Source organism: Numenius arquata, chromosome Z, assembly GCF_964106895.1.
Source record: "Numenius arquata chromosome Z, bNumArq3.hap1.1, whole genome shotgun sequence".
NCBI classification, from domain to species: Eukaryota; Metazoa; Chordata; class Aves; order Charadriiformes; family Scolopacidae; genus Numenius; species Numenius arquata.
In genome coordinates, this window is record NC_133616.1 from 84,559,824 (window position 1) to 84,587,369 (window position 27,546).

The window sequence follows — 27,546 nt, forward strand, 5'->3', positions numbered from 1 at the left end:
AGATGATGACTGAGTAAAAAGTGGCTTTGGTCGTCTTGTCAAAAAAGGTAAAATACATGGAACTTCTGTTTTCTTGCTTTCTAGCCAGCATTCTGCAGGCGATGTCTCTCTTGATCTGCGCAGAGATGTACCAAGTAATGAGACTCCAGCATATTTGTGAGCTCTACATCATCACCCAGCTTCAGAGCATGCCCAGCAGGGAGCTGGCGTCCACCAGCCTCAGCATCGTCAGCTTGCTCAAAAAAGCGAAGGTGTGGGCTGCTTATATCAAATAAGAATATATATGTAGACTCTAATTAGCGGGGGTTGTTTAATTGGAGCACCTCTCCTATGAAGACAGGCTGAGAGAGTTGAGGTTGTTCAGCCTGGAGAAGAGGAGGCTCCAGGGAGACCTTATGATGACCTTCCAGTACCTGAAGGGGGCTACAGAGAGATGGGGAGGAACTCTTCATCAGGGAGGGGAGCCATAGGACGAGGGGTAACGGTTTTAAATTGAAAGAGGCGAGGTTTAGATTAGATACTGGAAAGAAATTCTTTACTGTGGGGGTGGTGAGACCCTGGCCCAGGTTGCCCAGAGAAGCTGTGGCTGCCCCATCCCTGGAGGGGTTCAAGGCCAGGTTGGAGGGGGCTTGGAGCAATCTGGTGTGGTGGGAGGTGTCCCTGCCCAGGGCAGGGGGGTTGGAACTTGATGATCTTTAAGGTCCCTTCCAACTCTAACCATTCTATGATTCTATGAATTGTTAAGATTTTTAAGATCTTAATAATTCCTGTCCTCAAGGACAAACATTGATATACAGTCTGTTGGTTGGGGACATCTGGTGGCACAAGGCTGGCTGAATCACAGAATTGTCAGAGTTGGAAGGGACCTCTAGAGATCACCCAGTCCAACTCCCCTGCTAAAGCAGGGTTGCCCAGAGCACATCACTCAGGGCTGCATCCAGGTGGATCTTGAAAATCTCCAGAGAAGGGGACTCCACGACCTCCCTGGGCAGCCTGTTCCAGGGCTCTGGCACCCTCACCGGAAAGAAGTTTCTCCTCATATTTAAATGGAACTTCCTATGTTCCAGCTTGTGCCCGTTGCCCCTCGTCCTATCACTGGAAACCACTGAAAAGAGTCTGGCTCACTCCTTCTTCAACCCACCGTTTATGTACTTGGAAGCATTGATAAGGTCTCCTCTCAGCCTTCTCTTCTCCAGGCTAGAGAGCCCCAGCTCTCTCAGCCTTTCCTCATCAGGGAGATGCTCCAATCCCTTAATCATCTCTGTTGCCCTACATTGGACTCTCCAGTAGTTCCCTGTCTCTCTTGAACTGGGGAGCCCAGCACTGGATGCAGTATTCCAGTTGTGGCCTCACCAGGGCAGAGCAGAGGGGGAGAATGACCTCCCTCCACCTACTGGCCACACTCTTCCCTACGCAGCCCAGGATCCCATTGGCTTCGTGGCAACAAGGGCACATTGCTGGCTCATGGATAGTTTACTATTTACCAGGACCCCCAGATCCTTCTCCTCAGTAGTGCTTTCCAGAAGATCCACCCCTAACCTATATTGGTGCTTGGGGTTCTTCCTCCCCAGGTGCAGGACCCTACACTTGCCCTTGTTGAACCAAAGGTTGAACCTGAAATAAAGCCTTCTTCAGCCCTTGATTGCAGAATGTGCAGTCATACCGTGATCTGTGCGATTTCCTTCACGAAGGACGCATCGCGTTAATTCAGCCTAATGGCAGCTTCTGCCAGAAAACAGGTGTTTTAGACAAGTGAAGATGCACTTCCTCCTTTTTAGTCAAAAAGAAAATTCTCTCATATGCAAGTGTCAAAGGAGATCTAACCTGATAGAATATTGAGTGAAATACATAAAAAGCACGAAAAGAAAATACTAGAGGCTGAAAAAAGAGAGAAAGACAGTAAAGACAGATTTGGAAAAAAAAAAAGATGAAAATAAAACCTGGATTAATAAAAAAAAATAAACCCACTAACCCATGTCCCTCAGCACCATGTCAAAACTGGATTTAGTAGAATGCTATGTTGACAGTGGAAATCAGAATTATTTTGACATGCGAGGTGTGGTTATGTTTTAGACATGACAGCATTAAGTGTTGTTTGTGTTTCCTTTCTTTTCTTGCAGTTTCACAATTCCGATTGCCTTTCAACTTGGCTTCTTCATTTCATTGCCACTAACTACCTCATCTTCAGTCAAAAGCCCGAATTTCAAGATCTTTCAGGTAACTTATCAATTACTTTTAAAACAAGAAATACTTTCCAGTTCTGCTTGGATCAGAAGTGAGGTAATGGACAATACTACTCCTGCATGAGAAGATGATTAGGACTATTGAGTCCTATCAGACTCAGAGTCAGTTTGAGCTGGATGGTTCCCCACCCAACTGTGGGACCAGCATGTGGCATGTGAAGAGCAGCACGGCCAGCAGCTGCATCCCCTCATCTGTTGGTTCCTCTGCTGAGGGCCAGGATCCCACCCGTAACGGGGTTGACTGGGGCAGCTTGGTCATTGTATGTCAACCCCTCCATGCCCTTATATATGTGGTTGTTTCGTTTGTACATTTGCATCAAGGTAATAAGTCACTTCCAACACCTGCTTTTTAAGGGTTCTTCAAAGAAAATAGGATTCTTGCAGTACTCCCCAGCAGATCTCACTAAATCAAATAACTAATTTCCATTCAAGTAAATAACCCAGGTGCTTCCAGGGAACTAATATTTATTTTTCCAAACAATATATTTATTTCCTGATATGTAACTCTAGAAAGTTTTGCTCATTGCCTATGGGATTTTTCATTGCCCTGATGAAGGTGATCTTGGTGGGTGCATCTCTTTGACCCATAGTTTGTATTCAGACCATTGGTATGGAACCAGTGTATTCCAGAAGGGGATTTTTCTTATCAGTGAGCTGATCATTTGGTCCAAAGTACGTTGAAGGTCCTCTTTGATTTGCAACACTCATCTATGTATGTGTGAAGATGGATAACCTTATAAAGCAAAGAAAGGAGAGCTAGGTCCTCCATGCTTTCTTTGGACCTGGAGTTTGTCTTCCAGCTGCTTATCTGTGCATCTTCTGAAACGTCCATTTTGTGTAGCCAAGTCTGGATTAAACAGGAGAGCGTAGGGCACTTGTGCTGGTGGGTGTCACCCACCAGTGGGTTCAGTCCACAGTGGGCTTGCTTTGCTTTGCTTTCCTTCCTGCTGGTTCAGAGTGTGGTTAAAAGCACTTTGTGGTGTCTTCCTCACTATGGGGCTTTGGTCTCAACCACCCTGAGGTTCTCCTGAAGCTGAGGGATCAGGTTGTCTTCTCCATTTGGTGAAGGTGGGAGCTGCCTCTGGCTTCCTCTTGGTGAGGCAGGAGAGCACAGAGACATGGTAGCTTGGGGTCACCACAGAACTCAATCTAGGCACATCTACTAGCCCATTTTGCAGTTCCCTGGTTGGTCATCAACTTATCAATAACACTTATTAAATGGTGGTGGGTTTTTTTTTCTGCTGTGGAAAGTAATAGTAAAAGTGCTTCTAACTCCATGTTGTAGTTGTCCTGATGGAGATCAGGCTGCATATGAGCCTGTTGTGAAACTTCTGGGCTGATGCCTCTGATATGGCTCACTCACCTTGTCTGAGTGCACATGGTCTGACAGCGCCCAAGTAACTCGGGGACGAGTTCTACAGCACCACCACCCCAAATGTCTGCTGTGCCATAGGTTTGGGTTGGAAGGGACCTGAAAGATGATCTTGCTCCACCCCCTGCCCTGGGCAGGGACATCTCCCACCAGACCAGGTTCCTCAAAACACTGTCCAGCCTGGCCATCACCTGGAGTTTTCTCCTCTTCCACCAGCAGTGGGGCATCCAGGGCTGGTGCAGGGCGGTACGAAAGCTGTTGATGATTGGATGAGATTTCTGAAGTCTCCAGTGGGTGGCTGTTTTGGAAAGTACCTGGGGGTTGACTCTGAGGAAAAGGGCACTACGCCGGTGGGCTGGTATCTATTGAGATTTGGTGCTCACATGCCTTTCCTTTGCTTTTCTCTTTCCTCTGAGTCCCTTCCGTGTGATTCACGGGGAGGTCGACATGCTCTGCTGCATCCAATCTGATGGGATCTGACCAATGCTTATAAATACTCAAAGGGTGGCCAGTCTTTTTTCAGTAGTGCCCAGTGACAGGACAGGAGGCAAGGGGCACAAACTTGAACATAGGAAGTTCCATCTCAACATGATGAGGAACTTCTTTGCTGTGAGGGTGTCAGAGCCCTGGAAGAGGCTGCCCAGGGAGGTGGTGGAGTCTCCTTCTCTGGAGACATTCAAACCCACCTGGACGCGTTCCTGTGCAACCTGCTCTGGGTGGGCTCTTGGACTGGGTGGCTGTTTTGGAAAGTACCTGGGGGTTGACTCTGAGGGAAAGGGCACTCTCCAGAGGTCCCTTCCAACCCCTGCCAGGCTGTGATTCTGTGAAATAGGAGAGAATAAGTAAATACAGGTGTATGGGGTGGAAACGTTCTGATCTGGCTTGACAGGACACAAACATGGAGTGGCACGTTTGGGTGGGAGCATGCTGCCCAGATGGCAGCAGTTGGTGTATCTTACATGATTTCATCAGTGACAGAAAGCACGTGCAATAAAAGATAAAAATGTTGATGCATTCTTAATGGCCCCCCTTGCCTTGCTTTTTATAATGATCTTGAGACAAAGTGTTGGCATAGGGGTTGAAATACCCTCCTTTATAGCGCTGCAGCATAGAGAAACCCTCACAGCTGGTTGCCGCATCTGGTTGTCTTCTAAGGATAAAGAATAATCATCTTTAGAATAGTCTCTCTGCTCTCTTTAATGAGTATTGTGCTTGTGTTGTTATGTAACTTATTTAATGATAACAATAGCAAGGGGATAATGTGTGGTAACTTTATCATTTGGGCAAAATGGACAGCGCTCATATTTGCTTTTCTAATTTTATTTATACCCTTAAAGTTTTTTAACCTGTTTTAAAAAGACTTTTTTTGCAGCCCGTGGGCTTGCGCTGCAGTGTTTGGATATTGCATTTAACTCCTTTATCGCTTCCTTCAGTGGAGGAGCGGGATTTTGTGGAGACGCACCGATGGCCTTCGGATCTGTACCTGAAGCAACTGGCGGACTACAGGAACTATGTCCACTCCCAGAAGTGCCACTGCGCAGTGATGTGAGGGGACTGGGGAACTGTCAGGCTGGGAATTAGGATAAAAAATGATGTCAGGAGGAAAACCAAACAGGGATGTGCCCCGCGACGCCCTTCGCCAAGCTGTAGAGCACTTATGGACATCCTTTGCTCTGGAAATAAACCTCTCCGCTTCTTCCCTCAAAGCCTTGAGGAACGCATCGGGAAGATTTATTTCAAGCACAAGGATCTCACACCCATGGGGATTAAACGTAGCGCAGGACAGCGTCATGACTGTCACCTGTCCCCGCTACTGATTTCTTTATTGGTTATTTTATTGGTTTTCGTGGTTATTTTTTGTCTGCTAAACCAGCATCTGTTGAAAGCAGATTATTACGTACATCTGTGTACAACAGGAGCACAGCAGTAGTAGTGCAGGGAAGCTGAAAAGCCAACTCATAAATTCTTAGAATATTTCAGAATGCAAAAATACTCTGTAGCGTCTGTTGCTTTGCAAAATAAAGGGTAGGCTTAATAAGAATTTTAGTTACTATTAGTTTTCTACTTCAAGTTAAATCTGTAGTTCCTTTTACTGAGACTCTTACTGTCATGTGAGTGGATGTTTTAATTCCAGAGGAATATCTATGCATCACTGTGTTCTAGAGTGCCTCTCAAATACCTAAAACATGAAACAATTTCTCCTCCCGGTAAATAGCAGAAGAGAGTCTGTTTTAATAATGTGTAGAGCGCCTTTGGTAGTGTGGTCATATAGTGTTTTTCCCCATGAGGGAAAAAGGTCAGGAAGAGCTCAGAGCGTACCCATAGGGTACTGGTAGGGACTGGGAGGAATGGGAGGGGGGTCAGCAGCCTCTCTCAGGTTTTGTGGGAGAAAACTCAGTGGCGCCAGTGACTTTTTTGGGGAAAAGAGCGTCTCATAATCCTAGGCGTCCCCCCAGCAGCTGACAGCATAAATGTCTGATGTGCTGGTCGTGGAGGGAGGGGACCTCATGGCCAGTCCTATGGGGAACGTCGGCTTCTGTGACAGGACTTTCCTCCCCAGCAAGAAATGAGACTCAGTTAAATTGAGTTATCGTCATGGGCTCATAAGCTTCACTCTGTGAGTCAAAACTGATCGTATTTTTCTGGCTGCCTGGATTCTTGCCCAGGTGTAAGAGAAAAATCCTGAATATTATGACTAGGGGAACCCTTGCAGATGCTATTGAGAGTTTTCTTGACCTAAATAATTCATTTATTGTGCCATTAACTTATATGTATGTTGTAATAATTTAGCAACAAACTGAACCCAACCTTTACATAAGGGTATCTACTGAGCATGGGTACTTGTCTGTAAGTGAAATCTTAGCAAGGAAGCAAAACCTTTGTCACCATTTTTCTTGTACTTTTAATTCTTCTTTGGCAGCTGCCTTGAATTTCGGTATCTAGCAAAACAAAGAAAATACACTGAAAAAATTATTTAGTGTTTCCTCAATGTCCACAGCAGACCATCCCAAATGTGCCTGGAAACTGCAGCTGTGAGATGGAGATGGAACAGCAAATTGCTGGAGCTGAATATTTATTATTTTTTTGCTTATAAGAATTGCTTTTATATTTCAAAAGAGTTTTACAGGTGAATTTTTCTTTTCAAATTCCATCCTAGAGTCACTGACATTTTTATTTTTTTCTGGTGACATTTTGTAGAGATTGAGAAGGTATTTCATTTCTTATTTTTGGACACACACAGAAAATAAAGGACCTTGTGACTCATCTGGCTGCTGCAGGCTCAAAATTCTGAGGTTAGCTTTGTGTAAGAATGAGAATTCATTTTTATTTTTAACTTTTCAGCTGGAGATCCTAAAGTTCTTTTAAAGATGAGATATACTTATCTACATGTTCCACATAAGGAGTCTTTTCAAAGATTGCTAAAGGAAACTGAAAATGTTAAAAAGAAAGAATGAGTAGGAAAGTAGTATGTATTGAAATTCAATGTGGAAAAAAATGTGAAAATTTCATTATAGTAGAAATTTGAAAATTTAAGCGTGTTAACTGGATAGATATGAATAAAACTTAGGCTTCCTTGAAGCGTAAAGTCATGAACAAAAGTGAGCGTACGGCTGCGTGGACGCCTGACAGCATCCTCAGTCACAGCATGTGCTTCTGCCAGCAGCCAGCTCAGTTACCCAAAATACGGATTATATGCCTCATACTGACTTCTTGTACAAAACTGACACAAAAGCTGTGTGGATGTTTGTCTGCGTTGCATGTAGGTCTAAATTTTTAATATTTTGAATGCTTTCCCAGGTTTTTGGTAGAAGTTCGTCTGTTGCCAATAATTTAAGTATAGATAACAAATAACAAAATACAATTTTTAACTTTCTGTCAATGTTTTATAGGCATTTAGATATAGGCTGAATGGAAATACAAACTCTTTATATCCAACCAAGAGACATATTTTGCTATTACATATTTTAGTCAGTGGTAACCACAGGTTTTATACAGAGAGGCCAGGCAGTGTAAAAATAAGTATTATTTATTCACAAATTAATGCACACAGACATCAAAGAGCTTTCCATTTTACTCAGTATCCCCCGTGCAGATGTGCTGTCCTTGGCAGACATAGGCCATCTGGTAAATTTAAATTCTTAGAAGAATTCTTATTATAAATTCTTATTTTATTCTGTATGAGGATTTTCTGTAGAAATATATTTATCTCAAAAACTGATACTTTACTATTCAGAAGCGTGACTGAAAGTTGATCATGATGCTTGGTGAGTTGCTGTGGGTGATTTGTTAAGTGGAGGTTTTAGGACGATACCCATCACAGAGGGTCGAGAATTAGGGCACTACTGAGTTTGGTATTTACGAATAACTTTGTATGGTGTAAAGTAAAAATCAGGAACGAGCTGAAAAAATGTTATTCAAGCAAGTGGTTTTGAAAAAAAAGTAAAATGTCTGAGGAGGAAAAACGTCTTTGTTGGTGTGGGAAACTTGCTGCTTGAGATGTTTTTCAGGCAGTGCAGGGATTTATCCTGTTAGTAGCACCCGGAGCTATTGGAAATGGACTTGTTGTGCTTTGATAAAGAGCTTACCGCATTCCCCAGAGGTCTAGTCCTCTGGTTTGGTGGCTGCCACAAGAGCAGTCTTGTCCTGCAGGATCTGGGCTGTGCCCAGAAGGATATCCAGAGCTAGCGACCATCCTGGAGGGAGCCTGGGGGGCAGGTGGAGGGTCCCCACCTCCCTCGGTGCCATGGGGCTTCCCCTGCTCTGAGCATCTCCAGAAACGTTCTGGGCATCCCCTGGCCCCAGCATCTCCAGAACCATCCCAGGTGTCCCCTGGTCCCAGCATCTCCTGAGTTCCCAGAGCATCAGCAGCTTTGGGGTCAAAGAAAGAGGCCAGTGGTGAATTCGGGTGCCCTTAGGCAGGTCTTAGAGGGTTTGGGATTACAGTTTCAGAGTCAGGTTTAAGTGAAGTTTTGACTCCTGAGTCCTTCTTTAGAGAAAATTCTCAAAATCCACTTTTAGGAGACAATTTTTTGAGTAGTAGATCACAGTGTGTAATTCTTGCTGTACCGATATATGTCTATGCTTGTCGCAAGCCAGCACTAAGCTTTATAGACACTAAGAAATCTTTCTGCACTAATAATCTTTTCCACGTGATAGTTAAAAAAACCCTCTGCATCGTCCTTTAGGTCGTGGTGTATTTGATTTGAAAAAAAATGGTAGAAGGAAAAAAAGCTATTTTATTAGGCGTGTGCTGAAACTGCTGTATGTTTTTCTTTTAATATACCCTGACTAAACGTACATGTTTTTAGATGATATGTACAATTTTGTTACAAAAATAAAAAATTTTCTCTAGTCAGTCTCATGTGATCATTTGCCCACGTGCATTAGAAGATTTGAGAGTTAGGCTGGAAATATTTTTTGTAGCTTATTAGAATCATAGAATCATAGAATGGTTTGGGTGGGAAGGGACCTTCAAGCCCCCCCAGTGCCACCCCCTGCCCTGGGCAGGGACACCTCCCACCAGCCCAGGTTGCTCCAAGCCCCCTCCAACCTGGCCTTGAACCCCTCCAGGGATGGGGCAGCCACAGCTTCTCGGGGCAACCTGGGCCAGGCTCTCACCACCCTCACAGCAAAGAAGTTCTTCCCCACATCTCATCTCCATCTCCCCTCTTTCAGTGTCAAACCCTTCCCCCTCCTCCTATGGCTCCCCCCCCTCATCAAGAGTCCCTCCCCAGCTTTCCTGGAGCCCCTTGAGGGACTGGAAGAGGCTCTAAGGTCTCCCCGGAGCCTTCACTTCTCCAGGCTGAACCCCCCCAACTCTCTCAGCCTGTCCTCCCAGCAGAGGGGCTCCAGCCCTCCCAGCATCTCTGTGGCCTCCTCTGGCCCCGCTCCAACAGCTCCATGTCCTTCTGATGGTGGCCCCAGAGCTGGAGGCAGCACTGGAGGGGGGTTCTCCCCAGAGCGGAGCAGAGGAGCACTGGATGCCACTGTCCATGTCGCTGATGGGGTTATTGAACAGTCCCAGTATGGACCCCTGAGGGACACCACTCATCACTGATCTCCAACTGGACATTTGGCCATTGACCACTACCTTCTGGATGCGACCATCCAACCAGTTCCTCTCCCACCGAACAGCCCATCCATCAATTCCTTGTCTCTCCAGAGAGAAGGATGTTGTCAGGAACGGTCTCAGAGGCCTTAGAGAAGTCCAGATAGACGACATCTGGAGAAAAGCACTGTATGTTTTCCCTTTCTGTTTTTGGAGAGAAGGTGAAGCTGATGACAAGGGCAGATTTAGCTATTTCTGCTTTCCTGTCCCAGTTCAGCTTGCAATACGTCACAGTCACAGGGCTGCACAGATAAGCTGTTTCCAGTACTCAGGAAAGGACCTTAGGAAAGTAGCAGGTCCTGTTGGAGGGCAGATGCTCCAGCTCTTCACCGAGACACCCCAGCACCAGAGATGCTCAATTTATGGCACGGAATTTAGCTTTGGCAAAGCTACCCCACTACAACACTCCTCCGAAATGTTAAGCAAGAAGGGAAGTAGCATGACTTTTTCAGCCACTAAAAATAGAAATTCATGGCTGCAGTTTTAACTGTGTTACTGAGCAGTTTCTCTCATTGTCGTCATTGGTGGCGATAATTACTGCCCATCCTCCGAAATTCTGTAGGACGCTCCCTCCAGCAGCAGCCCTGATGCAGCTCCTGGCGTGCATGGTGTGACCGCGCACGGGAAGATTCCTACAGCAGCCTCTCCTGACACCGCTCCTGCGTGGCAACCTCTTCAAAGTTTGCTATTAGATTTTAAACTTTTCACCCAGGGGAAATTCTGGCTGCATAAAAGGGACTGGGAGCAGTGAGTTCTGCTTGAGAAGGGCTTAAAAAAACAGCTGTCATGCAATCTAGGAAATGTCTGCATTGAACTTCTCACGTCCAAGGACTGCGCTTTGCCTGGGAGAGGCTTCAGATACGCTGAGAAAACATGAATTTGCAGAAGTTTGCACAAGTCAGCTTGTCTTACGACTCGCTGAAAAACAAGGTCTCTGCCAAGAGATAAAGGAATTTATTGCCAAGAATGAAGCTTTTGGCTTTCCTCTTCCTTTCCAAGCAGGGGAGAAATCCTGTGATTTCTCCTCTTTTGCTCCTGATGAGGGTAAGAAGGACAGGGGTTGCATCAAAAGCATCGTGGTCACCCGGGCGAGGGAGGTGGTTCTGCCCCTCTGCTCCGCTCTGGGGAGACCCCACCTGGAGCACTGTGTCCAGCTCTGGGGCCACCAACATCAGAAGGACATGGACCTGTTGGAGCAGGGCCAGAGGAGGCCACGGAGATGCCGGGAGGGCTGGAGCCCCTCTGCTGGGAGGACAGGCTGAGAGAGTTGGGGGGGTTCAGCCTGGAGAAGAGAAGGCTCTGCTGAGACCTTAGAGCCCCTTCCAGTCCCTCAAGGGGCTCCAGGAAAGCTGGGGAGGGACTCTGGATCAGGGAGGGGAGCCATAGGAGGAGGGGGAAGGGTTTGACACTGAAAGAGGGGAGATGGAGATGAGACGTGAGGAAGAACTTCTTTGCTGTGAGGGTGGTGAGAGCCTGGCCCAGGTTGCCCCGAGAAGCTGTGGCTGCCCCATCCCTGGAGGGGTTCAAGGCCAGGTTGGAGGGGGCTTGGAGCAACCTGGTCTGGTGGGAGGTGTCCCTGCCCAGGGCAGGGGGTGGCACTGGGGGGGCTTGAAGGTCCCTTCCAACCCAAACCATTCTATGATTCTACAATTCTAACACAGGCAGCCCCCGATGGCGTCACCAGGGAGTTTCAGGGGGAGGAGGTTCCAAAGCTTCTCGTGGGTCTACCTTGTCCCAGCTTCACCCTGGGAGAGGGGGACCATGCCCAGAGGGAGGCTTTGTCAAGGATGAGTTCTCAGGGTGACATGCCAACAACGTCCTCCCCAAAGATATGCTAGGTTCTTTCCCTTAGGCTTTGGGGAAGGCCTTAGGCTGCTCAGCAAATCCTGAAGGTTGAACTGTTCATCAAAAATTAAAGTTTCAGGCTTTAAAAAAGCAGCAACTTTAATTCCACAGGTTTTAGCTGAATTTTGAAAGAAAAGAAAAATAGGGCTTTGATTTTTTTTGTTTAAAAAAAAAAAAAAAGAGGGGGAAAAAGGGATGAGAGAAATAAAAGTGAGAAGAATTCAAAAGCGTTTTATACTTTGGGGCTTTTTTGCCTGATCATCAAGTTGAAATGCTCTTTAAACCTTTTTGTTTGGAGATAGCGTTGGTTTAATGCCAAGAGTTTGAAGCAACCCTTCACCCGGCTGGGCTTGGCAGCCGCCGGGGCCATGCGTTTGTGTGTTTCCCGTAAATCCCTTTGCTGACACGGCGCTGCTCTGGGTCTGACCCGCGCCATTCCACAGGGAGCAACCTCCCCGACGTCTCTTCCCTCGGAAGGAGCAGGGTGAAAAATGGAGAAACCTCCATCCCTTCCTTCCCGCAGCTGTGTCGTAACAAAATCCTTACCCAAAAAAAGGGCCTCTCGGACGATTTGTCATGACCCTGCTGTGAGAGGTCAGCCAAAGGAGGATGGGTGACAGCGGCAGGGGATGCGTGGACACGCTGCAGTGGTTATTTTCAAGACTGCGTTGCAGGAGACCCACATTATAGCATCTGTGCAAACCTCCAGCTCAGACTGTTGCAATGACATTTTTTCACAGGACACGGAAACTATTGAGAATTTCCAGAGGGTCGTTTGGGAGAGACAGGTAGGAAAAAGTTCGTAGAGAGAGAAGGGGCATTCAGGGTGAGTGCGTGAACGGGTCTGTAGAGAAGAATCACAACGGTGAACACGGCCGCTTAGAGCAAGTGCATTTTATTGGGCTGAATCAGTTGGTGTTCTGGACCTCTTTCTGGAGCTACAGAAAGGATGAAGAGATGTTAACGTACTGAAGCACTGATCAGTGAAAGGAAAAGAACCTGCATTTACAAAGAGAGGCACGTTTGATCCCTCAGAAGGAAGTGGCAAGGAAGAACTTCCTCGAACTTCCAAAGGAGACTTTCATGGCTCGTGGTCATCCTTCTCCTGAAAGCAGAAACAGGAGGCATAATGTGGAGAGGTCACCGCTGCCAGGAACTGCTTGATTAATATGATACCATTATAGAACGGTCTTTGGAGGCCTTTTACATAGTGGTTTTACATGTCTATATATTTATATATTTCACCTCGACACAGATACACGTCTGTGTCTGCATATACACACGCAGCTGTTGTGCACATACACACACGTTACGTATATCACACATACTATAAGTCCAGCCAGGTGGTTTTGCTAAAATCACCTTGCCGAGCTAGTAAGTTTAATTTGGCAAGGAAAACAAGTCAAGTCATCAGCCGCGTGAGCTCCTGCATGTTTGACTCAAGCTGCTGTCACAGTTCCAAGCCTCTTAGTGTGTATCACACACACGAGCTGAGCTGTGCACAATCACACGCCCACGAGCACACCCCTGTCTGTTTGCGCAGTGGGCTGCATCTGGGATTCTGAAGAAGCAGAATATAAGCTCAAAAAAAAAAATTCTGCATGCTTCAACGGGGTGTCGGAGGGACGCTTGATGAGTGAGAGCAACCAGCCCCCTTCTGTGTCGGTCTTTCCCTGTGTGGTTTTAAGGAGGAGCCAGGTGTTCTCTTAGAATCATAGAATCATAGAATTGTCTGGGTTGGAAGGGACCTTTCAGATCGTCTAGTCCAACCATCAACCTAACCCTGATAAAAAACCATCACTAAACCATGTCTCTAAGCACTATGTCAACCCGTCTTTTAAATCCCTCCAGGGATGGTGCCTCAACCACTTCCCTGGGCAGCCCATTCCAATGTGCAATAACCCTTTCAGTGTCGACGTTTTTCCTAATATCCAATCTGAACCTCCCCTGACTCAACTTGAGGCCGTTTCCTCTTGTCCTCTTCTCACACTGGGATTAACACAGCCCACACATTTACATGTATCTGGGCTGTCACTCTTAAAGTGGCATTTTTTTTCCTTAACGATGTCCCTGAAAGCCCACTCACAGCCCATTCCCACTCATGCCCCACACAAGATGTCCCTGCTCACTGCAGGGGGGTTGGACTAGATGACCTTTAAAGGTCCCTTCCAGCCCAACACATTCTATGATTCTATGAAACCCGGTGATGATACACATCACCCGTGTCTGACTGTCCCCAAAACACTTGCCTGGCTGGACCATCTGCCTTCTTTCTGTGGGTCTGGCTGCCCTAATGCCTCTTTCCTCCTTTTCTGCAAAAAGCTAAATATGTGAGACTTCCTAAAAGGCACGACTCTCTCCTTGCCTCTATTCCCTGCACTGAGGACCAGAGATGGTCCATTGCAGCATCTGCCTCCCCCTGCTCTGCATCTTCTGTTGCTGTTGCTCTGCTTGTTTAGGTTATTGCTCCATTTCCTCTGTGCCTTGCCATCTGCTGCCAGGGACACAGGATACTCCGTCCTGTCCTCTAACCTCCTCCTCCTCCAAAAGCTGTCTGTCCAAAATCTGGTACTCCAGAAAACAAGGGGGTGTATCAGGAGAGCATCATGGATGAGGGAGGGATGCAACGCTGGGCTCTACAGCAAAAGGGCAGCACCCGGGAGAGGAGAAGAGGGACAGGCTGCACAGAAGGAATTCAGAAATGTTGCCCAGGATCTAGGTAGGGTGGAGGAATGGGTGGGCAGGAACCTTCAACGGGAGGTGAGTTCTGCCTGGCAGGAGCATCCTTGTTGGGTGACACAGGCTGGGGCTGGCTGGCTGGGGAGCAGCTCTGCAAAAGGTGGCCAGAAGGGGGTCTTGGCAGCCAGGGAGGTGAGCACCAGCCATCAGCAGTGTCCTGGAAGCAAGGAGGGCCACGAGCGCCCTGGGCTGCCTTCATGGGAGTGCTCCTGCATGGTGGCGTGTGGCGGGAGGGCAGGAGATGGGCAATGTCTAAGGAAAGAAGTTTTGCCCATTTGGAGAGTGCAACACTCCCAGAAGCTTGTGCAGACTCTATCCTTGAAGGTTGGCCAAGACCTGACTGGGTAAAGCCCTGAGCAACCTGGTCTGATCCCATAGCTGACCCTGCTGGGAGCAAGGGGTTGGACGAGGCACGTCGAGAGATCTCCTCCGACCTGACAAATTCCATGACTCTCCTCTTATTTGTCAGCAATTCATCCCAGAAGCCCTCTCAGCTGCACTTGCAAAGCCAAGGCCCTAAACTACCTTAGCCTCAATGCTAAGGCTAATCTTAGATGTGGTGTTGGGGGATATGATATATGGAAGAACTTTGTAGTGTAGGGTAGATGGTTGGACTCGATGATCTCAAGGGTCTCTTCCAACCTGGATGATTCTATGATTCTATGAAGAGCTCTTCCCTGCTCTGCTCATCTTCTGTGGGCTGTTTGCCCATGCAGAAGGTACTGCACGTACATATATGGGACCTCCACAAACTTCATCCCTCTCCATGTATTCTGGCTGGTTCCCTGATGCAGCATTTCTCCATCCCTGCGTGCAAGCACCTCAGAAAGTCCTGCTGAGGGTCACCGCACTCCCCACTCACAGAATAGTACAGTGGGTCCCTCACAGAGTGTCCAGACCTGTTTTAGAGCCAATTACAATATAATAAAAGCCCATCTTCTATGAGCAGTCAGGCTGAAACTTTGTTTTAGAGAAACAGGCTCTGTCTTCTGAGGGGGGGGGTGGGGGGAAGGAAAGAAAGATCTACAAGCTGAACCATTTTGTGTAGGTCCTAGGCAAAGTCTAGCAACTGAAAGCTGTGTTGTCAGATTTTGGTGACATCTCTTTCAAGTATGGGGGAAGAAATTCACAGTGTATATACTGCAACAGGGAATCCCAGAAACTGCTGGGATTCACAGTGCTGCTGTGTAAGGGCACACAACACGGCTCCACCAAGTCATGCTTCAGTATTAAAAATATTCAGATTTGTCCATACTACTGAAAAAAGCATTGCTGCTGGCCAGAGAGCCTCCCCAGCACTTACCCTGCAGCTACTTCAGGGCGCCGATCTGCCGCAGCATCGTGGGGAGCTTCCAGCTCACCCTCTGCAGGTCGGACAGTCCCCCGATGCAGTGTCTCCCGATGAACACGCGCGGGACCTGGGCACAAAACACCGCCACAGACTGATGAGTAGAGCCGGGCTGCTGCCGGCAAAGAGCCGGGGAGGGTTTCTCTGGGAAGCAGAGTTCATGCTGGGGAGACTGTGGTTTATTAAGCCCTCCCCTTGTACCACCCCCTCATCTGTCTGAAAGTCTGCTTTCTGGTAGAAAAGAAGGGGTAGGGGAGTACTCTGCATTTTGTAGTGGCTGCAGGAGGATAAAACCACACGCCAGGGTAGCGCTGGGGATGCTCCAAACACATCATCCCAGAGCAGTGAGCCAGCAGCTCCAAGAGCCAAGGTGCTGGAGCGTGTCCAGAGAAGGGCAACGGAGCTGGTGAGGGATCTGGAGCACAAGTCTTGTGAGGAGAGGCTGAGGGAGCTGGGGGTGTTCAGCCTGGAGAAAAGGAGGCTGAGGGGAGACCTTCTCGCTCTCTGCAACTCCCTGAAAGGAGGGTGTAGCCAGGGGGGGCCGGTCCCTTCTCCCAAGGAACAGGCGATGGGACAAGAAGAAACGGCCTCAATTTGTGCCAGGGGAGGTTCAGATTGGAGATTAGCAACAATTTTTACACGGAAAGGGTTATTAAGCCTTGGAATGGGCTGCCAGTGAAGTAGTTGAGGCACCATCCCTGGAGGGATTCAAAAGATGGATAGACATAGTGCTTAGAGACATGGTTAAGTGATGGTTTTTATCAGAGTTAAGTTGATGGTTGGATTAGATAATATTAGAGGTCCCTTCCAACCTAGGCAATTCTATGATTCTATGCATGAACCCATGTCAGGTTCCCATAGAATCATAGAATTGTCTGGGTTGGAAGGGACCTTTCAGATCATCAAGTCCAACCATCAATCCAGCGCTGACAAACCCACCACTAACCCGTGTCCCTCAACATCACGTCTGCCCGGCTTTTAAATACCTCCAGGGATGGCAACTCCACCACTGCCCTGGGCAGCCACATGTCCAGGAGTCCCACCATCCTCCCCAGTGCTTCCCAGGCACATGAAGTTGCCCAGTGGGATGTGCTGCCAGCCCCCTGATGGCCACCACTACTGTCAGAGTCACTTGGCACCAAAAACTTACATTTCTGGCACAAACCCTTCTCCGTGTACCCTTTTCCTCACCTTTTGCCCTTCTTCTGCTTCACAGCCCTGACCGACTGCTGTTTTCCTGCCCGTGCTGGTTCCTTTATTTGCCCGTCTCACAATAGTAACCCGGGTGCAAGACAAGTGGCAATCAGTGCAGAGCCAAATTTAAAAAAAACCACAAAACCAACACTGCAACCCCCCCACACACACATACCAGGAGCAATCACTGAGCCTCGGTGTGTGACCCTTCCATAAGGCACACATGGGCTGCTCTTCACAGAGGAAAGTGAAAATCATTGTTGAGATGGGAAAGAGCACCCCAGCTAAAGCAAGGGAAGATAAGAAATGAAAACACAGGCAGAAGTGAAATTATTGAGGCTCACGGATTCAAGACAAAAGACATGGGCAAGATCAGGCATAAAATAGGAAGGGGAAAAGTATATAGTTCATAGACAGCATCTCGGAAAGCCCTCTCCCCTGCAGGCATGGACAGGTCTCTCTTCAGGAGAAGGACAGCCCCACACTGAGGAGGGACCCCCAGTGATACGATGTGGACCCCAGCCCATAGGTGTGTTTTGGTTTGTCCCCCCCACTTTCCCTCTTCATCCTGTATTTCTTGGTCTCAGCCAGCTCTTCTCCCAGCCCCTCGCATCCCCTTATCGGTGAATGTCCCAAAGGAGCCACCCCTGCTCCATTCGCTCCCAGCCCTTCTCCCACCCACAGGGGAAAGGAGAGAGCTTTGAAGAGAGCTCGGAGATGTTTGTTCTTCATCCCACACCACGAGCGTGTTGAACAAAGCTTTCCCATCACCGTAAATCCCCCAAATCCCAGCAGATGCGAAGACAAACCTTCTTCTGACACCCTGACCCCAGTGATACTCGTCACCCTTTTGCCCCCACTAATGCCAGCTGTCCCTCTCCCCAACCCCTCTACTGCTGGAAATTACCTTCTCCTTTTGGTAACTGACTTCTCTCCCTGGCAGACATCACGTCATCCCTCTTCAGCCTGGAAACCTGCTCCCACTTTCTCTTGCTGCTAATCTTATTAATCCCCCTCCTGCTGGGAAATCAGTTTCTGCTTCCAGTGTGTTGCTTCACTAACAAAGCTGGCCACCCTCTCCCTTCCTCCCTCCCTCCCTCCCAAATCCCCCCGCTGCTGGGAAAACACTTCTGCTTTTGGGATCTGCTTGCAGTTCCCAGCCCGGACCAACACTGCTGCTGTGGTTCAGTGGGTGCTGTGAGGTTTCCTGAGGTCCACGGGGATGGCCACCGGCACACAACAGCCGGCAGTACGGCAAAGCTGGGAAAGAGGATGGTGGGTCGGGGTCAAGGAAGGCATACATGGATTAACAACAGTTTCCTAAAAGGTCCATTGCTACAGAGGGCTGTGGCCATGGGAAGAAACATAAAAGGTATTTATCGGCAATTGGTGTCGACAAAGGGTAGCAGGCTGATCTAGGAGACCAAGGGCTGAGCTTCAGGATGGTTGGGCATTGGATGCTCTCCCCAAGAAGTTGAGAAAGACACCTCACGTGGTCCTGGGTGACACATGAGGAGCAGCCCAGGCTGTCAATGGGATCATCAAGGGCAGGTCGGACCAGGCTCTGAGCAACCTGGTGCACTAGAAGATGTCCCTGCTCATGGCAAGGGCGTTGAAAATAGATGGCCTTTGAAGATTCCTTCCCACCCAAACCATCTTCTGTGACCACCATGCCCTTCTGGGGCCAGGCGAGGCATCAGGCAAGGGGTGCAGATTAACAGCCTGACAGCCCCCAGAGAGCAAAGGCATTAATGATCTTGCCCACATCCCCCAGACAAACTGCCCACCACAGCCGGGGTGTGAGGCTGGGGTCCATCACCGTCCTGATGACCTGGTCCACGATGAACCCTCCTGTGCTCTCTTCTTTGGAGGGGTGGGCAAATCCAGACGTGCCCAAGTGCTGCCGCCCCGTTCCTAAACTCAGGATGGGGACAGGGAGTCAAGCAAGAAACAAAGTCCCCTCTGCCACCCCTAAAAGTTTAAAATTGAGCAGGCAGGACCAGACACAAGCCAGGAAAGAGGGTTTACTACGAGAGCGAGGGCTTTACAGGAGGTACAGGCAGTGTTAGCACCAGAACTTTGCCATCCCCCAGGTGGGACAGGCGCAGGGACACTTTCCATCAGGCCAGCTGGCAGCCCCACTGTCCCGAAAGCAGAACTACGGGTCCAGATTTTCCCTGGCTGGATGTGCGCAGGAGAAGCCCCCCCAAAACCCAGGGACAGAGGGTCGCCAACATTTCCCTCCTGCCCCGGCTGCATGGAGGCTGTTGGCATTTGGCATTGTTAAGGTGGATTGTAGGGAAAAAAAAAAAACAAAAAACAGGTGTGTTAATTACTCAGAGGTATCACTAACGCTGAGGGGTGAACTCTCTGCCCTGTGTGACAGTGCTTATGGGGAAATTACTTCCTGAAACTCAGGCACAAAGCGCCGCTCCCTGAGACAGATCTAAAAACTGACTTAATCTCCAAAAGAAACAGCCGCTGAACTTCATAAGCACGGCACCTGCTTGATGGCCAGCTGCAAGGGTGGAACTCGAAATGCTTTTTCTGCTCAAAGCCAGAGAAAGAAACAAATGTCCAATTTCAGACAAACTCCCAGCTCTATGTTCTTGCTCCTCTGCAAATCTGTGCTGCCTCGTAGGAAGACCTTTGGAGGAGCTGTGGCTCTCTGCCCTAAAAACACCAAGGTACCCCTCTTCTCCAGCCCTTCTTTAGCCACTGGAGTCATGATCCGAGCCTTAAATCAGCCTTTTTTCCATGTTTCTGCAGAAAAGGGCATTTGAAGGAGGCAGACCGTGTCCCAGGAGGTGCAGCGGGTCCCCGGGGGCTCCGAGCCCACCCAGTCCCGGCTGCGTGTCCCAACACGGCAACTCCAGTCCTTGTGGCAGCACAAGCAGAGCCGACGGGAAAATCAGAACATTTTTAAATATGGAAAAGGGGGGCAGCTTCTCCCTGTGGTCTGGCATAGAAAGTGGTGGGGAAAGAGACCTCCCTTCAGCCTCCTCTCCTGGCCAGGCTGTGGGGCACCTGGGACAAAGGATGAGGAAATTCTGAGATACAGAAGCAAGAACTTACCGTTCTTTGCCCTGTTGTTTGCTGGAAGTAATCCTGGACGTCGTCCAGCCCCGTAATATCAAACACTTGCAGACATCCAGGCATGAAGTTGTATCCCTTGAGCATCTCCACGGCATTCCTGCAGTAAGGGCAGCTGTCCTTCACGAACAGAGTCACTCTGTCATCCCTGATTCTGCTCATCACATACCTATCAGCCATTCTGCTCTTCCCAGAGGAGCCGGAGCTCTGCCCTTCTCCAGCGAGCCCTCAGGAGGATGGGACAGTCGCAATCTCAGCCCCAGCTATTTATGAGCCATAGGGTGCCTTCCTCCCTGAAAACTCCTCCCCAGGAGGATGTAACCCCATCGCCAGACCGAGTGCTTTAAAGCAGCAATACATTTACTTTCTGTCTGTTTTTATGAATATCTGAATTGCCGAGCAAAGTGACGGTATAAAAGCAGGAAGGGGTTAGTTTCCAGGTATCATTTCAGTGCCTGGGCTGCGGGGCAAGGTTTGGTTATGCCCGTCCTGCCACTCACCTCACCCACTGCAGGAGGCTAAAAACACCTTGAGGGGACAGTGCCGACATGAGGAAACTTGCAGGGAAATTAATTCCAAGCTTCCCAACCCACAAGCGGAAAAAAAGATTGTTCTGTGGGAACATACTTCTCCCTGCAAACCTTCCGTAGCGGGTGGGATTCTTTGCCTACAATTTAAAGTGCCTAAAGGGCTTGCCAGCCTTGCTTCTGTTCCCAAAGGGCCTGTGTTTTACCCTCCAGAGCCCCCGGACTAAGAACCAGAAGTGGTCAAAGAATTAGTTCCAGAATTGGGAAAAAAAAAAAAACCAAACCAAAAATGTTACTTTAGCAGACCTATGTTGAAAATGCATTTAGGGAACCTATTAGTGGAGTCAAAGGGATCCAACACACATATTGTAAGACACAATTAAGTACAATTTTGTAAACTTGGCAGGGGGAAAAATGTTAAGACTGCAATTCTTCATAGATTTAAAGCCATACGTGATTCAGCCGGGTAACCAGCCCCAGCCAGTCGGGAAAACCAGCACCAGAACCCACGAGATCTTTTTATCGGTTAATGCACATTGGATGTGGCAGGCAGGCTCAAGAGCTCTGCCCCTGCCCCAGACAGGGCTTCACAAATTCAGTTTTCTGCAGAACCAGCATTGCAGATGGAAATCTCTCCATTGTGCACCAAAAAATATGCATTTTGAGCCCTCGGAAAGTAAAATTTAGGCAGCTGGGCTTGGGTAGCCGCAGCTGTGTGTCAGGCACCGGCCCTGTGCTTGCTACACCACAGAAAGTCCTGGGCAGCATAACTTCTCCTCACTGTCAACCTTCAGTATTACTTTTCATTCTTGTATTTATAGGAAAACAGAAGATTTCTGAGGCTGGACGCTCTTCCCAGGTTATTTTCTCTGCTAGCTGGTTTTATCCAGTGAGCATTAGAGGTGCTCCTTCAGAAGAGGTGTCATCTGGTTTGAGTACCTGATTTCCCATCCTGAAACTGCAGCAAAGGTTGGGCACCACCTAAGTGCACCTCTGCAGCCTGCGTGCATCAAATTAGTGGGTTTAAAAGGTGACTGGTTTGGGGAAAGCACAGTGGGTGGAGGTCACTAGGTAATCCTACCCACAGCGATAAGAACACTGAAGTAGTATTTCCTGCAATTTGTCCAATTTTGGCTACAAGCATTTCCCTTCCTGAGGAAGAAAAGTTGGCTTCCGTTTTTATTGCCCTTTAAAAGTGTTCTAAAGGGAAAGCCAGCGGAAGCCAAAAGTCCAGCTGGGCTACCCAGAGGTTCTGCCATACCCATGTAGCTGGGGGCACCTCAAAACCCCTCTTCTGTATCCCCTGGATGATGCTGAGACCATCTCCAGAAGCCACTGTTGGACATCCACCTCCACCTGGCTTGTGATTTTTCCCTTCAAGAGCTTTCCTCACTTTTCAGGCAACGCTGCTGTCCTTGTGGTCAGCATGGTGGCCAACCTGCAAACTTCAATTGTATAAGAGCCACCAGGACAAACTGTGAATTTTTCTGAGCTTAATAATTGGAAATGGTGTAGGTGTACTGGAAGATAACTCCTAAAACCTCCTTTTTTGGGGGGATGAGGGGTAAGGGAGCAGGGTGGGAGCAGGAGATGATGGACATACTACTTATACTTGCTGGTTTTTTCTTGTCTGGGTTGAACACCGAATTTATTCTTATTGTTCTGTTTGCTTAACTTTCATACGTAATAAAGGCGCATGGATCCTGGCTGGACACTTGACCATATTTGGTGAAAACTAAATGGACAATGAGAGGGATGCTATGAAAAACTCAGGAAGCCAGACCTTGTGGTCTGTAACGCCAGCTCTTGGTGCAGAGTTAACCAGAGCTCTAACCCCCTCTTTAAAGCCACGTGTAGCTGCTGCCATGCAATAAAACAAGAGAATAAGAATTATAGTCCAGTGGTGAAAGGCTTATTCTTCCTGACACGTGGTGCCCACCTGTTCTCCGTTGGGAGCCTTGGGAAGACTTTACTCATACCTCGTGGTACCAGACAGGTAGGTGTTGGGATAGGCATCATCAGGGTTAAAAACCCATTGCCTTGAGATATTCGCCAGGGACGCTACACCTCTTGCAAAAATGGGAAGGTCTGCTTCCTCTGGGGGGAAACCACTGCTGTGAGAATGGGTTAAAATGCATCGCTAATACAAGGAGAAAGGGAAGGAGAAGCATGGTGCTGACTCTGCAAAAATGGGTGTAAGAAAGTTAATAATATTTCGCATATATGTGTACAGGTGTTGATCCTAAACAAGCTTGGAAAGAATGTGTAAAGTTGCTGGCTTCCTTAGTGAAGAACCATCTCTGCAGCCAAGACATTGATGATATCGCGATGATTAAATACTCCCCCGAAAGGCAGACGGGTGCAGATTTCAGAGACAAGGCTGAATCTGCATCCCTCTGTCCTGGCAAGAGTCACCCCTGCAGGACTGTTTCTAAAAGCATCCTGGGTGACCCCAACGTCTCACTGCATGAAACAGTAGCTCTACAAGCTTTGTTTTCAAATACCTTATTTTCAATTAACTGACTTCAGCCCTAGAAATGTCATCAAAATATTAATTTGATTTTTTTTTTTTTTTCCAAACAGGAAAGTAAAGTCTTTACCGCTATATTTTTCCCAGTTTTAAGGATTGCATTACAGGGAGGCTGTGGGTCAGTTGAAGTGCAGAGGCTGGTGGTAGGAATCCTCAGAATCCCCAGAAACAGAGAAAAGTAGTTAAAGAAAGAACTTAATCAGTCAAAAGACTCCTCCAGAAGCCCAATGGCAACCGAGGGAAGGTGAGACAAGCTTCCAAGAGCACCGAAACGGGCGCAAAGCACCGTGTTAAAAACGGGAGAAATCTGTCAGTGTAAACCTCTGTGACTTTGCAATAAACACACTTTTATACCCCTTTTGGGGTTGCACTGCCTTGAGCACCCTGGGCTGGCCAGGATCCTGAGGGCCAGGAATGTATGTACAAATCCAAATGACATGGAAGAACCAACCCACAGACTTCACACTTGAATGGACTTTTCCTCCTGAATCAGGTGGACCTTTTTGCCAGTCGTGTATAAATAACGTAGGTACAAGTTTTCTGCAGATTTGGAACATCTGAATTGTGTGCTTACATGCTAAATTTAGACACATGAAACTAACTCTGGAAACCAAATATTTCTGTCAGGTTGTGTAAAAACCTCCCCACACCTCTGTGTTTACACACATGCTTAATTTTTAACTTATTTTGATGGTGGTTTCAATGAAATGGGTGGTATTTTGGATATTTTGGAGCCAAGGGGGAGGGTTAGCAGCCAGGGACTTACCCACACAGAGAGAACTGGACACGCTGCTGGGACATCTCGTCTAGACTGTGATTTTGCCAAGGTTGGACCAGAAGATCCTTGAGGTCTCTTCCAACCTGCTATTCCATGATTAAAAATAGACACAGGCTGTTAACATAGGGAAAACGGAAATTTGGGGGCTTGTTTTGTTCACCACTGGAGAGCTGCAGCCTGCCTGGCTTTTGATGGGATGGTCCACACCACTTGGACTTCTCACCACCACTTGCAAAGTTTTTTTTGCTCTGCACGGGACTTCCTTAGAGATGCTGCTGACTCTAACTGGTAATGCTCTATATACGCCAAGGATTTCTTGAGCTTTGAGGAATGCCTGACCGTGGAAAGTGTGCCTGCCCATTCATTATTACACACCATCTCAACCCGTGTTAGTCGCTCAGTGCAAGCAGAAGGACATTTGTGCCTATTTCCTTGTAGACAGCCACGAAATAGGAATAGAAATGGGAGCCTTGGTGACCTTTCCAGTCAACATCTAGTGGCAGATTGCAGGGTCCATGAGGTGCCTGATGGATTTAGGTGGTCCTGCCATGCTGACATGGTGTGACTCCAGCCCAGATCTTAGGTCACCCCCAAAAATGGGCCCAAGTGGCTTCATCTTGCACCACGGAACAAAGCAAGGCCCCAATACCTTGAAAAGTCAGAACTGAGAGTTTACCTTTCTAAGCCCTTTCTGCCCAATGGAAGGTGCAGAACTGATGATAAAAGTAAAGAATTGCTTCCTTTCCTTCCCAACAAGAAGAGATTCACAGTCCAGAGCCGAGAAAAAATGGCAGAGAAATAACCCAGAAGAAATATTGTTATTTTTTTTTAAATTCCACCAAACTCATAAAATTCCAATGATACAGCCACGTGCACAGCTGAAAGCTATTCATCTCAGTTGATTTGGGTTCAATGAATATCTTGTCAAAAAAACCCCAACAAAACAGTAATATTGTCACAGTTTTGCAATTGTTTCCCTTAACGTGGTCTTTGCACCACAGGGGAGAGAGTTTGGGATCGCGATTGAAAACAGGGTTACAGGGACAGACAGGCTGAGTATCTGTAGGAATTACTTAAGGACAGTGAACAGTGACCAGAATTGTCCTATGAGCTTAGGAGAAAGTGCAGCTCCTCTTGTTATGCTGAATATTTTTATTTTTACAATGAAAGGTTATGCCTCCCAGGGTTTTGAGTGTGACGTGGATCCATGTGGTTGGCAGTAGCTGGGTATCAAGCACCTGAAAAATCTTGTCTGGTTCAGGGAAGCAGTTAGGATGCCAGCCAGGCTCTTCCCTCCCCCTGCAGTGCCCTTAATCAGCAGTTGGCAGGATAATTAACACCATTTGGACATGCTACTGGCATGTCAGGAGTAAATAGTTGTGTGTATCGATGAGAACATTCCTTTCAGCTGGGAATGCAGTATTCCTGCCAGTTTACACACAGACAGCACGGGCACAGACATGTTCCCAGGCTCGCTCTCTTCCTATAATTGCAACCAGATTTTTAAATTTAATTTTTTTTTTTTCCCCCAGAAATATAGTGTCACAATTGTCTAGACTTGGGAAATAACCAGTACATTCTGTGCTTCTGCCAGGATTAAGCAGAAACCTTTCTGCCACCCCATCCTGTGTCACTGCTGGGCCACCCTGGGGGTGACCAAGGGAAAAACACGTTGGTACCTCAGTGATGCCATGGGCCTCTTACGGCGTTCGCTGGCCACCTCACCTCTTGTGCCACTCTTTATACCTCTGCACAGTGGATATTAGTGGTTACCTGATCAGGATGGATGTTTTAGCTCCTGTTGGTAGAGAGGAATGTGGCTACGGGATGGTGCAAGCAATGGAGAATCGCATCCTGTGGGATGCAATCTCAACAGAGGGCGGGTGCCAGAGAGCTCTTACCTGGATACGAGCTGCTCTCCCTGGGAGCCTGCGGCTGCTCCGTCCCCATGCGAGTGTCCTGGTTGGGCACTCTGAGTCCCAGCGGCTTTTTGCATGAGAAACAGGCAAAGGAAACCACTCAGTCAGAACATCTCAGCAGTTTTTTCTTTCAGTTGTTTTTTCTTTCAGTTCTTTCTTTTTCATTTCAGTTCTTGGTTTTGGGATTTTTTTTGTTTTGTTTTGGTTTGGTTTTTTGTTTGTTTGTTTGTTTTGCTTGGTTTTGTGGGTTTCTTTTTCTTTTTCTTTTTCTTTTTCTTTTTCTTTTTCTTTTTCTTTTTCTTTTTCTTTTTCTTTTTCTTCCTCTTCTTTTCTTTTCTTTTCTTTTCTTTTCTTTTCTTTTCTTTTCTTTTCTTTTCTTTTCTTTTCTTTTCTTTTCTTTTCTTTTCTTTTCTTTTCTTTTCTTTTCTTTTCTTTTTTTTCTTTTCTTTTCTTTTCTTTTCTTTTCTTTTCTTTTCTTTTCTTTTCTTTTCTTTTCTTTTCTTTTCTTTTCTTTTCTTTTTTTCTTTTCTTTTCTTTTTCCCTTTTTTAAACTTACCTATCTCATTATCTTAGCTCTCTCTAACTGCCGTTCTCACCATGACCTTGGTACCGCAGCCCCCGTTCTCTGCCTGTGTCCCCTGAACCCGGCACAAATGGTTTCCCCCTTCCCCCCCCCCCCCCGCCTTCTTCCCCAAAACGGCTGGAGGGGGAAGCGGGGAGGTGGGGTGGCCACAGCATCCCCCGGGCTCCTGCGCGTAACCTCCGCCGGGCGGCAGCATCGCCCCGCGCATCGCCCTGTCCTCCTCCGCGGCTGCCACGGGGGGGGAACGGTGCCTGTGGCCGGCACCATCCCCGTTTCTGGGTGGGAAAGGGACGATTCGTCCGGGATGGGCGCGAGGGGCAAAGCGCGGAGCTCCCCGAAACGCCCATCGCTGGTGTCGGTGCAGGACGTCACCACCAGCATCTGGGATTTGTCCCCACACCCTCGTAAGAGGACATTTCTGTGTGTCCTCTGTCCTTCAATAAGTGGGAAAATACATGTTTTCTTTCCTCATTGGCCCCACTGACAGCAGAAAGTTCCATTTCTGAAAATTACAGTTTTAGAGAAGAGGGACGGTGAAACCACTGAGGCTCTTGGTGTTTCGTGGGAGACCAGGGCAGCTTTGTCCAGAGCTGGAGAGATGCAAAGTGACAGAGCAAAGGCGGCTGCGAAAAACCAGGAGCCAAACCTGGAGTCTGCGTGGAAGCAGATTTGGGGTAAAAGAGGCGGGTTTGCGGGGGCAGGGTGGAGGTGTACCCACACCCGAGGGTTTGCGGTGAACTCGCCTGGGCGAGCTGGCTGCAAGTCAGCCTCCTCCAATAAACGTCTCTGCAGCTGTAATTCACTCTGTGCGGCCTTGGAGGAACTCAAACTCCGCACTGTACTTCTCTGAAGAAGAAGAAAAAAAATAATCTTCCTTGGAAACTCTTTTCTGCTTTAATTTTCCCTATCTGCCACACCTTGAGTCAAGTGACGTCCTGGGATGACTGGAACAGGTTTCACCCAGGACACACCACTCAAAAACAGGTTTTTTCTCAGCAGCTCATTGCAGGTGCCAAACAAGCAAAATCTGGTTTGTTGGAGGACATCATTTATGCTCTATCTTTTGGACCCTTTTTTAATTGACTTTGGGGTAACTAAATACATTTCCTCTCCGAGTCTCCCGCAGGATATGTCAAATTAGAAGTCGGAAAGGAAGGACTGGGTGAAAACAAACGAGACTGACAAAAAAAAAAAAAAGGTAAGCAAGAAGGGCACAAGCCCAACCTGTTCTGTCTCTCCTGGGCAGCAGCTATTAAGTGCTGAGTA

At 47.8% G+C, this 27,546-nt stretch overlaps 2 protein-coding genes across 2 annotated transcripts in view; one reads left to right on the forward strand and one right to left on the reverse strand.

The window, feature by feature from the left end:
* The window catches only part of RHOBTB3 (Rho related BTB domain containing 3), a 35,110-nt gene extending 29,946 nt beyond the window's left edge, over positions 1–5,164 (forward strand). The window contains exons 10-12 of the mRNA XM_074166895.1: positions 85–251; positions 2,121–2,217; positions 5,049–5,164. Of these exons, the coding sequence (XP_074022996.1) occupies positions 85–251; positions 2,121–2,217; positions 5,049–5,164 (380 nt within the window). The remainder of the gene's footprint in view (positions 1–84; positions 252–2,120; positions 2,218–5,048) is intronic.
* A 10,454-nt stretch (positions 5,165–15,618) lies between these two features.
* On the reverse strand, positions 15,619–20,123 carry GLRX (glutaredoxin). The gene is made up of 2 exons (XM_074166769.1): positions 19,926–20,123; positions 15,619–15,726 (listed from the first exon to the last, which is right to left on the reverse strand). Exons 1-2 carry the CDS (start codon positions 20,121–20,123, stop codon positions 15,619–15,621), a joined length of 306 nt encoding a protein of 101 aa, XP_074022870.1.
* Positions 20,124–27,546: the final 7,423 nt, after the last annotated feature.

What these genes read in the sequence shown, in the direction of transcription:
- GLRX (XM_074166769.1), bottom strand. Translation starts at nt 20,123, where the DNA reads ATGGCTGATAGGTATGTGATGAGCAGAATCAGGGATGACAGAGTGACT. An exon ending in AAACAACAGGGCAAAGAACG is followed by an intron (nt 15,727 to 19,925) that starts GTAAGTTCTTGC and finishes TTTTGTGCCCAG; the next exon opens with GTCCCGCGCGTGTTCATCGG.